Source organism: Coregonus clupeaformis, chromosome 13 (genome assembly GCF_020615455.1).
Source record: "Coregonus clupeaformis isolate EN_2021a chromosome 13, ASM2061545v1, whole genome shotgun sequence".
NCBI lineage: Eukaryota > Metazoa > Chordata > Actinopteri > Salmoniformes > Salmonidae > Coregonus > Coregonus clupeaformis.
In genome coordinates this window covers 12,151,825-12,167,589 of record NC_059204.1, presented here as the reverse complement: position 1 = coordinate 12,167,589, position 15,765 = coordinate 12,151,825, and the positions used below count along the sequence as shown (strand labels likewise).

General features: G+C 45.8%; 1 protein-coding gene across 1 annotated transcript in view; it reads left to right on the top strand.

Moving 5' to 3' along the window:
- The window catches only part of LOC121579157 (ankyrin repeat and KH domain-containing protein 1), a 45,002-nt gene that overhangs the window by 14,025 nt on the left and 15,212 nt on the right, over positions 1-15,765 (top strand). Inside the window, exons 2-18 of the mRNA XM_041893493.1 lie at positions 611-764; positions 2,233-2,389; positions 4,274-4,421; positions 4,647-4,794; positions 4,923-5,156; positions 5,332-5,426; positions 5,539-5,776; positions 6,126-6,317; positions 6,605-6,714; positions 7,014-7,101; positions 7,350-7,477; positions 7,816-7,959; positions 8,103-8,205; positions 8,383-9,038; positions 9,138-9,405; positions 9,683-9,804; positions 9,922-10,033. Of these exons, the coding sequence (XP_041749427.1) occupies positions 611-764; positions 2,233-2,389; positions 4,274-4,421; positions 4,647-4,794; positions 4,923-5,156; positions 5,332-5,426; positions 5,539-5,776; positions 6,126-6,317; positions 6,605-6,714; positions 7,014-7,101; positions 7,350-7,477; positions 7,816-7,959; positions 8,103-8,205; positions 8,383-9,038; positions 9,138-9,405; positions 9,683-9,804; positions 9,922-10,033 (3,097 nt within the window). The remainder of the gene's footprint in view (positions 1-610; positions 765-2,232; positions 2,390-4,273; positions 4,422-4,646; positions 4,795-4,922; positions 5,157-5,331; positions 5,427-5,538; positions 5,777-6,125; positions 6,318-6,604; positions 6,715-7,013; positions 7,102-7,349; positions 7,478-7,815; positions 7,960-8,102; positions 8,206-8,382; positions 9,039-9,137; positions 9,406-9,682; positions 9,805-9,921; positions 10,034-15,765) is intronic.

The window sequence follows — 15,765 nt, the reverse complement described above, 5'->3', positions numbered from 1 at the left end:
TTTATTTTTTGGTTACTACATGATTCCATATGTGTTATTTCATAGTTTTGATGTCTTCACTATTATTCTACAATGTAGAAAATAGTAAAAATAAAGAAAAACCCTTGAATGAGTAGGTGTTCTTAAACTTTTGACCGGTAGTGTATATCCATAAAAATTAATATGCTGATTCATGATTTCGACTGGCTGAGGAAAGCTTCCTGCCTGTCTGTCTCATCCCGACTCCCAACACATTCATCTAGATGCTTTTGATAGTGGAGATCAAGTTTATAAATTGCCTGGCTGGGCTGATGAGACAGTGGATTGCGCAGTCAGATGGAATGGAGTAAATAGGCATTTTAACTTCATAGATTTAGCAGGTGGTAACTTGTGGAATAGGCACTGGCTGGAATGCGGTTTTAACCAATCAGCATTCAGGATTAGACCCACCCGTTGTATAATAGGAAGCACTATTGTAATAATAATATTTTTAAAAAATACATTTTTTACATATCAGCTTATGAGAACAATGACTCCATAAGGCGATGGGTTTCTCCCAGCAACTATCTTGAGCAAAATCAACATCAGCATGCTTCCTAACTTTTTCTCTTGTCTTTCTCCTTGTCTCTAGGTGGAGTCCTTCATATTAGACCAGGAAGACCTGGACAACCCCATGCTAAAGACGGCATCAGAGCTGCTCCTGTCCAGCGCTGCAGACGGAGCTGATCTCAGAACAGTGGACCCAGAAACACAAGCCAGACTGGAGGCTCTGTTGGAAGCAGCCGGTACGTGTCGTAGCACCATCGTGTGACCCCCTTCACCTGGTTTTATGAATGCCCCTGTTTTCAGACCAACGTGGAGCCTACTGACAAGCCCACTTTGCATTTGAAATCATGTTAAATTACAAAGATGGTACATGCTAAGGCTGCCTCAGTCCTGTTCTCTGTATCGAATAGCACTGCAGCTCTTTTTGGACTGTTTGAAAGCTGCTTGAAACTCCGCCCAATATAGTATCAATGCTTAATTTAGGCCTACAATTTCGGTGCATTTTAGTTTGTACTTGTTTCTGTTCCTACCACTGTGCTGGGACATGACCCTGTAGGTGTGTAGAGATGGCACAGTGCCAGGGAGAAATACCTGCATACCAAACGCTAGTGCTCAAAATAGATGCTCAAATCCCTGCTGCGCTACAACCTGCGTTTATTTTTTACTTTGCTTTGCATATAGTTGTGTTTTGGTTTTTGTAGGCCAGCTGCTTCCCATGTTGGATTGTCTATGGGGGGGGGATACTGATCAATTACAGTGATCAGTAAAGTTGACTGCAGGGTACTCACAGGCTAAGTGTTGCAAGGCAATTATTCAACAGGCCACAACTCTCTCTCAGGCCTCAGTTGAGCTAAGCTGAACCCGCCCATCAAAGCACTTAACCTTGCTCTGTATAGATAGAGACGCATTGCTGCCTCTAGAGAAAGAGAAGCTTTCTGAAACAAAGAAAGAAGTCCATGCGTCTGATTTGATGTGCATGAAGCTGTGGATGGATGGATGGATGGTGTGGTGTGCAGGTAGGCATGCAGCATATTAACCAGGTCCCAGCCAGCCAGCCAGCCAGCCAGTCAGTGCAGGGCGAGTTGATACAGGCTAGCACAGCCCATGAGATGGTAGGTAGCTAGGCTCGCTGGGGCACCACGGGGAAGATGAACATGAACAATGGATATCGATAGAGCAGCAACAGTTCCTATCATGACTCAACACTGGCCTTTAGTACACTGTGTTTCTGTACATGTCTGCCTCCCGTCTATTGTTGTCTGTGTGTAACTGTTTGCATGTCTGAGTGATTGTGTTTGTCAGTTCCTCTCTGTGTGTGCGCACTTCCACCTCTGTGTAACCAACCACGTGGCGCATGCAGTGTTTATTTTTTTGCATATCGTAGGTAATATTGGACTCATGCTCCTGTTCGTAAACCTCGACGTTGGCTGATCGACAGGCTCTCTTCCATTGATCCAGTTATTATACACACACACTTACTCAGTCATGTGTTCAGGTTCCCCCATTGATATGTTTCCTCAACATTGTGTTCACCACTTGATAAAACAGACAATGTGTTCTCTTTACACCTGTTGCATAGTTTAAACATGGACTAACGTGTGTGTGTGTGTGTGTGTGTGTTTGCCTGACACTAACCGTGTATGCGTTTGTGGTCACTGTGGCTGTGACGTGAATGCTGGTGTGGGTCTGACCCTGGATCCTCTGAAGGCATTGGTAAACTGTCCACTGCCGATGGTGAGGCCTTTGCGGATCCAGAGGTGCTACGCCGCCTGACTTCGTCCGTGAGCTGTGCGCTGGACGAGGCCGCCGCCGCTCTCACACGCATGAGGGCCGAAAACACACTCAACGCCAGCCAGGCAGACAAGTATGTATCTCCTCTGCTCTAGACCAATCATCCGCATCCCGCTCATACCCCACAGGTGCAGCACATCTTATTCAGGGATCCTCCCTCACACCAGTCTTGTCTAGGCCATATGTTTCCTTTGGACATGTTGTGCTTTCTTTGAGTTAGCTTGAACATCTGACAATTCCTTAGGTGATAATTTTATTTTTATTTATCCGTTATTTAACTAGGCAAGTCGGTTAAGATCAAATTCTTATTTACAATGACGGCCTACACTGGCCAAACCCGGACGACGCTGGGCCAATTGTGCGCCGCCCTATGGGACTCCCAATCACGGCAGGTTGTGATACAGCCTGGAATCGAACCAGGGGGTCTGTAGTGACGCCTCAAGCACTGAGATGCAGTGCCTTAGACCGCTGCGCCACTCAAAGGAGAAAAAAATCATAATCCTATAATTTTACAGTGTTACATAACACTAGTATGTGAGAACAATGTTTTTTGTGAACCTAATGTTTCATTTTGTCGTTTTAATAAGGTTGGTAGCAACGTGTGAAAATAGTTGTGGAAATCTGTTGCAGCTCAAGTCGACTTCAAGCCCATAATGCAATGCTCTCTATGGGCTGGCCTGCCAGATAGGTAGCTAGTTAGCAAACATAGCTACACACAATAATAACAAAGTCAATAGCAGCATGTGAAGTAGCTAGTTAGTGCAGTTTGTTTAGGCGATTTTACAGCTATCAATTTAGGAGTCTGCAATCTCACCTGCAGATCGATGTGCTTCACAGAGTGGAATCTGACATTTGCAACGGCACAATGCAAAGCACCCTGTATTGTAGAGGCAGACAAATAGGAGAAATGTGATGGGCCCTCTGTTAAATTACACATTTCTCGAGGTAGGAATATTGCAAAAATATTTATCAATGGCTCATTTCTAGAGAAGACAACCTCCCGCATTATGACATCGGCCAGTATTGAAATCGGATGTGTTATTACTGTACTGTTGGAGCTAGGAACACAAGCATTTCGCTGCACCCACAATAACATCTGCTAAATATGTGTGTGCGACCAATAAACATGTTTGATTTGTATGATAGACGTTTTCGCGATCTTAAAGTCGTATTGCGATTAACTTCCAGTGTAGTGAAAGCGGCTTTATCGCAATGCCACGTCATACCGGCCGAATTTCTGCCTGCTTGAATGGCAATATCTCTGATGCACATGAAAACATGAATTGACCCAGGGAATCGATAGAACATCGCTCAGAGATGCACAAAAACAATATAACATAAAAAATGGGTCAGTCTTTAGTTTAACTGTTCTTTCTCCTGACCTTTCTATTAAGGCTGTAGTTTATTTTTTTTATTTTTTATTTAACTAGGCAAGTCAGTTAAGAACAAATTCTTATTTACAATGACGGCCTACCCCGGCCAAATCCGGATGACGCTGGGCCAATTGTGCGCCGCCCTATGGGACTCCCAATCATGGCCGGATTGTGATACAGCCTGGAATCGAACCAGGGTCTGTAGTGACGCCTCTAGCACTGAGATGCAGTGCCTTAGACCGCTGCGCCACTTAAATCACAGTGGTAGATAGCTGGTGCTCTAAATAACTCCCATGATTCATTGATGATGCTTTGTGCTCTACTGTCCTCTCAGACTTGATCAAACTAACACTGTTTTACTGAAATGCTTAAAGGAGCCATATTGGGTCAAAGGCCGTTCATGAAATGTACAACTCTGCCCCGAGTGAGGCATTTTGTTTTAACCTTCATGGAGTGTGACAGTTTGAGTGACAGTGTGACACACAGTGTGAATTGTGACAACGCTGTTCAACCTGCTGACCTTTTTGATGCTTTGGCCTGCGCAGCCACAGTCCCAGTAATTGTAGCAGTCTGGTTATTTTCAGCCGTAGCTTGGCGGAGGCGTGCTCGGACGGGGACGTCAACGCTGTGAGGAAGCTGCTGGATGAGGGGCGGAGCGTCAACGAACACACGGAGGAGGGAGAGAGTCTGCTCTGCCTAGCCTGCTCTGCTGGGTACTATGAACTTGCACAGGTAGACCGAACACACACACACACACACCCTCAGACAAAGACACACACTGGTCTGTAACCACTCACAGTATACTGCTAACATTGTTCTGCCTTTCTGTCATCGAGTTCCGTCCAGTTCTGTAATCAAATGTAGTTGTATATCCAAATGTTGCAGAGCCAACCTGATCCTCTGTGGTTGTGTTTTGGATGTCTGTTTAAAACACTGATGATACCTGTCCTCCTGCAGGTCTTGCTGGCCATGCACGCTAACGTTGAAGATCGGGGCATCAAGGGCGACATCACAGCCCTCATGGCAGCAGCCAGCGGAAGCTACGTAGACATAGTCAAGCTGCTGCTGGTGCATGGGGCTGACGTCAACGCACAGTCCTCCACAGGTAAACACACGTCAAATACCACTAGGTTCTGTGACAGAGACCAGACACCATCTCATCATTATCACACCTGTTTACATAGATCTGCTGCTATGAATGTCCACAAACACCGATGCTCTGTCCCCGTCTAGGTAACACAGCGCTGACGTACGCTTGTGCGGGTGGCTTCCTGGACGTGGTGAAAGTGCTGCTGAAGGAAGGCGCCAACATCGAGGACCACAACGAGAACGGCCACACACCTCTAATGGAGGCGGCCAGCGCGGGACACGTGGAGGTGGCCCGGGTGCTCCTGGAGTACGGGGCTGGAATCAACACGCACTCCAACGAGTTCAAGGAAAGTGCACTTACGCTGGCCTGCTACAAAGGTGCGTCCTGGACAATGAACCCTAACCCTTACCCATGCACCAGAGACATCCAGGGGTCTTTATCCAGAAATCAGTGACTCAAGTGATCCACTTATGTTGACAAACGGTATGTGAAACAGGAAATGTAACTGTAGGGAAGAAGCACCCAGAGCTGTTCCTCTTGTCCCCAACACAGGGCACCTGGACATGGTGCGCTTCCTGTTAGATGCTGGGGCTGACCAGGAGCACAAGACCGACGAGATGCACACAGCACTCATGGAGGCTTGTATGGTGAGACAGACTGACAGACAGACAGACAGACAGACAGACAGACAGACAGACAGACAACACTATTAAATTGAAGGTGCAGTATGACTGACGATGACCTCTGCCCCCTCTTCAGGACGGGCATGTGGAGGTGGCGCGGCTGCTGTTGGACAGCGGGGCGCAGGTCAACATGCCCGCTGACTCTTTCGAGTCTCCGCTGACGCTGGCGGCCTGTGGGGGCCATGTAGAGCTGGCTGCCCTGTTGATGGAGAGGGGCGCCAACCTGGAGGAAGTCAACGACGAGGGATACACTCCACTCATGGAAGCTGCACGAGAGGGTCACGAGGAGATGGTGGCACTGCTTTTGGCACAAGGTATGTCCTTCTGTTGCTCTCTGGTTTGAATGAAACTAGTGCTTCTAGTAGATAGGTTTTCCCTACTATATTGACCCTCCAGCCTTGTGTTAAGGCAAAATACAAAAGTAATCTTTTGGAAATGTAATGAAGGAATGTAATCAAGTGATATGATCATATTCAGATACAGTTTTGAGCTCATGATCTAATTGGGTTGATGCAAAAGGAACAAGATGGCTTTTACAAAACAAATTGAAATACCTTTTCTGGGGTCAATATCCAATGGTGGGAATAGGTTAGTACTCTTTTAAAAGTGTGTTCCCAGCTGAACCGTCTTGAATCCTCCCACTGTTGTCTGTGTGGTCTGCAGGTGCCAACATCAACGCTCAGACTGAGGAGACCCAGGAGACGGCCCTGACGCTGGCCTGCTGCGGGGGCTTCCTGGAGGTGGCTGACTTCCTCATCAAGGCCGGGGCTGACATCGAGCTGGGCTGCTCCACGCCTCTCATGGAGGCTGCACAGGAGGGACACCTGGAGCTGGTCAAATACCTGCTGGCTGCAGGTGAGCAGAACCTCTCCGCACTGGACAAGCCTCTCTGTTTGGCTCTCTCAAAACAAACTCTACCAACATCTATTTGAGATTCTTTCATCCTCAATTCATACATTATTGAAATTGACTTGGCTATTCCCAAAACCCACATTTCTTGTACAGTTTTTATTTGTTATCCTGATCACAACCCTCTGAGTGTAATTTGACACATTTACATTACATTTTACATTTACGTCATTTAGCAGACGCTCTTATCCAGAGCGACTTACAAATTGGACACCTGTGCTCTTGTTCCTCAGGAGCCAATGTCCACGCCACAACGGCGACGGGAGACACGGCGCTGACGTACGCCTGCGAGAACGGACACACGGACGTGGCGGACGTGCTGCTGCAGACGGGGGCTGACCTGGTGAGACCCTCACCCTCTGGAAACACAGTTCATGTTGATGTGCACAGCCTTTTTCTGTAGGAGTTGTTCACACGTTTGCATAAGTGTGGGTAAGCGTCCCGAATCGCACCCTGTTCCCTATATAGTGCACTACTTTCGACTGGCGCCCATATGGCTCTGATCAAAAGTAGTGCACTATATAGGGTGCCATTCAGGACGCTGTCTCTCTGTGTGTTGTTAAGATGCTGGAGACATTGCTGTTTGAATAGGCTCTCGGTTTCTGTGTGTAAACTTGGCACGATCCTGTCTCTGTCTTACAGGAACACGAGTCGGAGGGGGGCAGGACCCCTCTAATGAAAGCAGTCAGAGCAGGACACCTGTGTACTGTACAGTTCCTAATCAGCAAAGGTGTGCTTCTGCTCCCTCCCTGTGTAGCAACACCACACAAAACCACACACCAGACATCTGACGCATTGTAACTTGAGCCACTGACACATTGTAACTTGAGCCACTGACACATTGTAACTTGAGCCACAGACCATTGCTCATCAGATAAAGCCTCATTGATACAGTAGAGTATATTAACATCATAGGGTTGCTATTGTTTTCATGTGGCCTCAGATTGACCCTGTCCTTTGTGTCTCTCCCTCCACCAGGTGCTAATGTGAACAGGGCGACGGCCAACAACGATCACACAGTGGTGTCTCTGGCCTGCGCTGGGGGCCACCTGGCTGTGGTGGAGCTACTGCTGGCCCACGGGGCTGACCCCACACACAGGCTGAAGGTGAGAGCACTTTTCCCAAGCTCCTGGGCACAACGGTCTCAGGAGTGATGTAAAGAATGCCACACTGCAAGCTTTCTGTAACTCCTGTAAACACAAACCTTTCTGTAACTCCTGTAAACACAAACCTTTCTGTAACTCCTGTAAACACAAACCTTTCTGTAACTCCTGTAAACACAAACCTTTCTGTAACTCCTGTAAACACAAACCTTTCTGTAACTCCTGTAAACACAGAACTGTCTTTGTTCCTCTTTTTTGTAATTCTGTCTTGATAAAATGTAATTTCCCAAGAACCTGATGCTAACGGTGACCTCTGTGTGTTGTGTCAATCTCTCACCTAGGATGGCTCCACCATGCTGATCGAAGCTGCTAAGGGCGGTCACACCATCGTGGTGTCCTACCTCCTCGACTACCCCAACAACATCCTGTCGGTCCCCGCGCCAGACCTGTCTCAGCTCACACCCCCCTCCCATGACACATCTCCGGTAGGGACTTCTACAAACATGTTTGTTTATTTGTCTGGAAGACGTTGTATTGATAACAGTTTAGACTTTTATACGTTGATTCCAAATATTTATATCAAATATACTTTTCTAATATCTCTTTACATCTTACCTAACCCAAACAGGCTCCACGAGTTCCATTCCAAGCCCTGGCCATGGTGGTGCCGCCTCAAGAGCCAGACAGGGTCCCCTCCAACATCACAACGCCTCCACCCATCATCACAAAAGGTCAGATCATACCACATTAACACTAAATACATGTCTAACTTTGTCCCCGGCCAAGAAGAACACTAGACAGCGGTTGACTTCACAAGGAATCAAAGCGTTACAGGTAATGATGACTGTAATATTGTATGGTACAACCTCATAGCTAACTGGTTGTGTTGTCCTGTGTGGCTGTCTCAGGCGGTTCCAAGCAGAGGCTGAGCCTGCTACAGGGTAGCCCCGTCGCTGCAGGCGGTCCAGACGCAGACCTGCTGTCTCCCTTCCACCCGTACCAGCCGCTGGAGTGCATTGTGGAGGAGACGGAGGGCAAGCTCAACGAGCTGGGCCAGAGGATCTCAGCCATAGAGAAGGCCCAGCTGCAGTCCTTGGAGCTCATCCAGGGAGAGCCGCTCACCAAAGACAAGATCGAGGAGCTGAAGAAGAGCCGCGAGGAGCAGGTGCAGAAGAAGAAGAAGATCCTCAAGGAGCTGCAGAAGGTGGAGCGCCAGCTGCAGCTCAAGACGCAGCAGCAGTTCACCAAGGAGTACATGGAGGCCAAAGGCCTGAAGGACGACCCGGGGCAGCTTGGCCAGGCGGCAGGGGTGGAGCAGCCCGGCACCCCCCTGCCCCTGCAGGCTGCAGAGCCGGGCTCCGACACCGAGGGGGACGGGGAGGGCATCCACCACCAAGATGGACAGCCCCACCCTGCCGCCGAGGAACAGGAGGAGGAGGAAGAGGATAACGATGATGAGGAGGAGGAGGAGGAGGAGGAGGACTACGCCAAGCTACCCCAGGTGGACACCATCCTGTATAGACAGGCCCAGCAACCCCCTCCACCCCCTCCTCCTCACACCCAGGCCCTGCAGAGACCTCCTCCTCCTCACACCCAGGCCCTGCAGAGACCTCCTCCTCCTCACACCCAGGCCCTGCAGAGACCTCCTCCTCCTCACACCCAGGCCCTGCAGAGTCCCCCTCCACCCCTCCTGCAGGCCAGCTTCTTACCCACCCATCTCCTGGCCACCCAGCAGTCCACAGACTTCAGTACGGCAGACTACCCCGACAGCTCCAGCCCTGACCTTGAGAGGGGGATGGTGAGCCAGCAGCAGATGTTGGGGCAGCAGTTGACAGACCTGGGACCGGGCCTTCTCACCCAGGCCCCCGACGCACTCATGGTGGCCACCCCAGCACAGACCCTCACAGATACGCTGGATGACATCATGGCAGGTGTGTTCATAAACACGGTCCTCTCTTCGCTTAGTGCTCTCAGTCCAGGTCTCTTTTGACATTTTTATTTTTAACTCCACTAACCTGGTTAAAAAAAAAAAAAAAACATTAATGAATGCTTGATCCCTCATCCTTTTCCTTATTACTGATCTTGGTTTCAGTATGTTTTCAACAGAATTTTTCAAATGGTTTTAATCCATGTTAAATTCCAATGTGATGTAGTTATATTTTGAAGGTTGGCTAACCGCTCTCCTTCCCTCTCCCCCTGTGACAGCAGCGGTGAGCAGCAGAGTGCCCATGTTGAACACTACAACCTCGCCCACAGCACAGACGCCCATCCATGCTGTGTCCCCACACTCCCTGCTCCCCCTCTACCCCTCCGTGGACATCGACGCACACGTACGTCACACCACATATCTAATAATACACAATAATAACACACAATAGTTGAGGTAACGATAGTAATACGTGTTGCTTCTGGTCAGGAGAATAACACCTGACTGTATCTCTTGTCAGACGGAGAGTAATCACGACACCGCTCTGACACTGGCCTGTGCGGGCGGTCACGAGGAACTGGTGTCGGTGCTCGTCGCCCGCGGGGCCAACATCGAGCATCGGGATAAGAAAGGTAGAAACTCCATACTTGTGTCTTTTCTATGTTTGTGGTATATACAGTGGGGAGAACAAGTATTTGATACACTGCCGATTTTGCAGGTTTTCCTACTTACAAAGCATGTAGAGGTCTGTAATTTTTATCATAGGTACACTTCAACTGTGAGAGACGGAATCTAAAACAAAAATCCAGAAAATCACATTGTATGATTTCTAAGTAATTAATTTGCATTTTATTGCATGACATAAGTATTTGATACATCAGAAAAGCAGAACTTAATATTTGGTACAGAAACCTTTGTTTGCAATTACCGTACAGAGATCATACGTTTCCTGTAGGTCTTGACCAGGTTTGCACACACTGCAGCAGGGATTTTGGCCCACTCCTCCATACAGACCTTCTCCAGATCCTTCAGGTTTCGGGACTGTCGCTGGGCAATACGGACTTTCAGCTCCATCCAAAGATTTTCTATTGGGTTCAGGTCTGGAGACTGGCTAGGCTACTCCAGGACCTTGAGATGCTTCTTACGGAGCCACTCCTTAGTTGCCCTGGCTGTGTGTTTCGGGTCGTTGTCATGCTGGAAGACCCAGCCACGACCCATCTTCAATGCTCTTACTGAGGGAAGGAGATTGTTGGCCAAGATCTCGCGATACATGGCCCCATCCATCCTCCCCTTAATACGGTGCAGTCGTCCTGTCCCCTTTGCAGAAAAGCATCCCCAAAGAATGATGTTTCCACCTCCATGCTTCACAGTTGGGATGGTGTTCTTGGGGTTGTACTCATCCTTCTTCTTCCTCCAAACACGGCGAGTGGAGTTTAGACCCAAAAGCTATATTTTTCGTCTCATCAGACCACATGACCTTCTCCCATTCCTCCTCTGGATCATCCAGATGGTCATTGGCAAACTTCAGACGGACCTTGCGTGCGCTGCAGGATTTTAATCCATGACGGCGTAGTGTGTTACTAATGGTTTTCTTTGAGACTGTGGTCCCAGCTCTCTTCAGGTCATTGACCAGGTCCTGCCGTGTAGTTCTGGGCTGATCCCTCACCTTCCTCATGATCATTGATGACCCACGAGGTGAGATCTTGCATGGAGCCCCAGACCGAGGGTGATTGACCGTCATCTTGAACTTCTTCCATTTTCTAATAATTGCGGCAACAGTTGTTGCCTTCTCACCAAGCTGCTTGCCTATTGTCCTGTAGCCCATCCCAGCCTTGTGCAGGTCTACAATTTGATCCCTGATGTCCTTACACAGCTCTCTGGTCTTGGACATTGTGGAGAGGTTGGAGTCTGTTTGATTGAGTGTGTGGACAGGTGTCTTTTATACAGGTAACGAGTTCAAACAGGTGCAGTTAATACAGGTAATGAGTGAAGAACAGGAGGGCTTCTTAAAGAAAAACTAACAGGTCTGTGAGAGCTTGAATTCTTACTGGTTGGTAGGTGATCAAATACTTATGTCATGCAATAAAATGCAAATTAATTACTTAAAAATCATACAATGTGATTTTCTGGATTTTTGTTTTAGATTCCGTCTCTCACAGTTTAAGTGTACCTATGATAAAAAGTACAGACCTCTACATGCTTTGTAAGTAGGAAAACCTGCAAAATCGGCAGTGTATCAAATACTTGTTCTCCCCACTGTATATAAACACTACTCATCTACCCAGTCAGCTTCCAACAACAGACTCACACTTCTACATGCAAATTATCAAGTTCCCTGAAAATGGACTTATATATATATATATATATATATATATATATATATATATATATATATATATATATATATATATATATATATATATATATATATATACACGAGGCGCTAGAAAGAAATATATGTGCACATTTATCTATAGGCCTATGCCAACAGTGTGCGACAATGCCTCATTTATCATAACCATTACAGATAACAAATCCTAATTGCAAAATATTCTATACACAGTGCATTCGGAAAGTATTCAGACCCCTTCCCTTTTTCCAAATGTTGTTACGTTACAGCCTTGTTCTAAAATCGATTAAATTGTTTTTCCCTCATCAATCTACACACAATACCCCATAGGTGTTTGCACATTTATGTAACAGATACCTTATTTACATAAGTATTCAGACTCGAAATTGAGCTCAGGTGCATCCTGTTTCCATTGATCATCCTTGAAATGTTTTTACAACTTGATTGGAGTCCACCTGTGGTAAATTCAATTGATTGGACATGATTTGGAAAGGCACACACCTGTCTATATAAGGTCCCCGTGTAGCTCAGTTGGTAGAGCATGGCGCTTGCAACACCAGGGTTGTGTGTTCGTTTCCCACGAGGGGCCAGTATGAAAAAAAAAAAATAAAAAAAAAAATATGAATGCACTCACTAAGTCGCTCTGGATAAGAGCGTCTGCTAAATGACTAAAATGTAAATGTCCCACAGTTGACAGTGCATGTCAGAGCAAAAACCAAGCCATGAGGTCGAAGGAATTGTCCGTAGAGCTCCGAGACAGGGTTGTGTCGAGGCACAGATCTGGGGAAGGGGTACCAAAAAATGTCTGCAACATTGAAGGTCCCCAAGAACACAGTGGCTTCCATCATTCTTAAATGGAAGAAGTTTGGAACCACCGAGACTCTTCCCAGAGCTGGCTGCCCGGCAGGAGTGGCTTCGGGACAAGTCTCTGAATGTCCTTGAGTGGCCCAGCCAGAGCCTTCTTAAAAGTTAATTTGTGATTTTTTTTTTTCCTTCTTAATGTGTTTGAGCCAATCAGTTGTGTTGTGACAAGGTGGGGGGGGTAGACAGAAGATGGCCAAGACCAAGTCCATAATAGTCCAATTTGTAAGTCGCTCTGGATAAGAGCGTCTGCTAAATTACGTAAATGTAAAATAATATGGCAAGAACAGCTCAAATAAGCAAAGAAACGACAGTCCATCATTACTTTAAGACATGAAGATCAGTCAATACGGAAAATGTCAAGAACTTTGAAAGTTTCTTTCCTGTGCAGTCGCAAAAACCATCAAGCGCTATGATGAAACTGGCTCTCATGAAGAGCACAACAGGAATGGAAGACCCAGAGTTACCTCTGCTGCAGAGGATACATTCATTAGAGTTACCAGCCTCAGAAATTGCAGGCCAAATAAATGCTTCACAGAGTTCAAGTAACAGATGCATCTCAACATCAACTGTTCAGAGGAGACTTCTTGAATCAGGCCTTCATGGTCGAATTGCTGCAAAGAAACCACTACTAAAGGACACCAATAAGAAGAGACTTGCTTGGGCCAAGAACACGAGCAATGGACATTAGACCGGTGGAAATCTGTCCTTTGGTCTGATGAGTCCAAATTTGAGATTTTTGGTTCCAACTGCCGTGTCTTTGTGAGACGCAGAGAAGGTGAACGGATGATCTCCGCATGTGTGGTTCCCACCGTGAAGCATGGAGGAGGTGTGGGGGTGCTTTGCTGGTGACACTGTCTGTGATTTTATTTAGAATTCAAGGCACACTTAACCAGCATAGCTACCACAGCATTCTGCAGCGATACGCCATCCCATCTGGTTTGCGCTTAGTGGGACTATCATTTGTTTTTCAACAGAACAATGACCCAACACACCTTCAGGCTGTGTAAGGGCTATTTGACCAAGAAGGAGAGCGATGGAGTGCTGCATGAGATGACCTGGCCTCCACAATCACCCGACCTCAACCCAACTGAGATGGTTTGGGATGAGTTGGACCGCAGAGTGAAGGAAAAGCAGCCAACAAGTGCTAAGCATAAGTGGGAACTCCTTCACTTTTTTGGTTACTACATGATTCCATATGTGTTATTTCATAGTTTTGATGTCTTCACTATTATTGTACAATGTAGGAAAAAGTAAAAATAAAGAAAAATCCTTGAATGAGTAGGTGTCCAAACATTTGACTGGTACTATGTATGTATGTATGTATGTATGTATGTATGTATGTATGTATGTATGTATGTATGTATGTATGTATGTATGTATGTATGTATGTATGTATGTATGTATGTGTGTGTGTGTGTGTGTGTGTGTGTGTGTGTGTGTGTGTGTGTGTGTGTGTGTGTGTGTGTGTGTGTGTGTGTGTGTGTGTGTGTGTGTGTGTGTGTGTGTGTGTGTGTGTGTGTGTGTGTGTGTGTGTGTGTGTGTGTGTGTGTGTGTGTGTGTGTGTGTGTGTGTGTGTGTGTGTGTGTGTGTGTGTGTGTGTGTGTGTGTGTGTGTGTGTTATAATTAAAAAGCAAGCTCCATTTAAGATTAATTTATTGAAAACTGTGATTTCAGCTGGATATATTATATCGTGGAACACAATCTTCAAAATGGCAGTAAGCTCAGCGGTGGCGCTTGCATAGAAGCTTATGGCATAGCCTGGTTTTGTTAATTTAGCAGACAATACGTTCTTATTTCCCGAGTCCTTATCACAGTCAAGACACATATTTTATAGTAATTTAAAAAAACATGCAATATGACTGAATAAAATATATTTTTCCGAATGAAAAAAGTTTCCACTGTGAGGTGATGCGCATCTCACGTCTGGTACAGTTATTCTCAGTGATCATTTGAAACGGGGCTCAATTTGGCGAGTTGAAAGAGAACAACAATTTCTGGGTTACTAAACAATCTATCTTTTTGATATACAGACATTCGATTTGAGTTTATTTATGCCTTTTTTCTTTGGAATTTTCTAAATGGATTAACAATTCCACACTGCATTATGATGAATTATGGCCACGACATTTAGTTTGGTGAGTAGGCTTAATGATTCTGCTGAAAATACGCTCTTTGTCTTTATCAAACTAATGTTTTTGCGTATTTTCAGTGTGGAACATGTATGTTTAAGGGGGTTATAGCCTAGGTCAGGGCTATTCAACTGAACAATTAATAAAAGAAAACAAAAAAATTCCCAGCCAAAATCCGACGTTCGGTGCCAAAGGTACAAGCACTATGGTGGTTTTAGATTCTTTGTTCTTCACGTTCATTTGGCTCTAGTGTTTGAACGGTTTAGCTACCAAATAGTATGACCCCATTACTGAAGGCTACTACTCTCAGGAACACGTACTTGCCTTCTGTTTCCTTCTGATGCTCACCAGGACTCGTTAGACGGGAATGTGACAGAAAACATCACCTAATGACTGAGGGAAATGAATTCAAATCATACTTCCTGATTTGACATATCTTTTATTTATTTTGATGCTTAGTTTTCAGATTTTAAAACGACCTAATTACTTTTTAAGAAGCTTTTAATAGTTGTTTAAATATATGCTAAATAAGGCCTTTTTCCTTTTCAATTATCAAATTTTTTTGGTTGCACCTCGTCTCGCGTTGGTTGAGCGTCCTCCATTTATTTCTGAATTACTTTTAGCAGCATTTAATTTTAAGAAAAGTGCTTTATTGGTGTGTGTGTGTTGCTTTTTTTATACAGTTCTTCTGAAGAATAATTGCATGTGGAAAATGTCTGGCTAACCAAATCTAAATGACACAGTAGCAAAGGAGCCGAAGCGGAAAACAGACACAATTATTCCAAAACTGGGGGGTTTAGGGAGAAGAACTGTGTGATGCTTGGCTTGGTTAGTTTTTTTGTTGTGCCCCGCAAATGCATATGTACAAATGGAACACTAGAGTCAAAGCAAATATGATGTCTTCAAGACAAAAATAATAATAATTCAGACAACATTTTACACGCCCGTTCAGGCAGCCACAAAGCACATTCCACCAAATAGTTTTACAGTATTTGAAAAAAAGATTGTTCTCTGTTTTAAA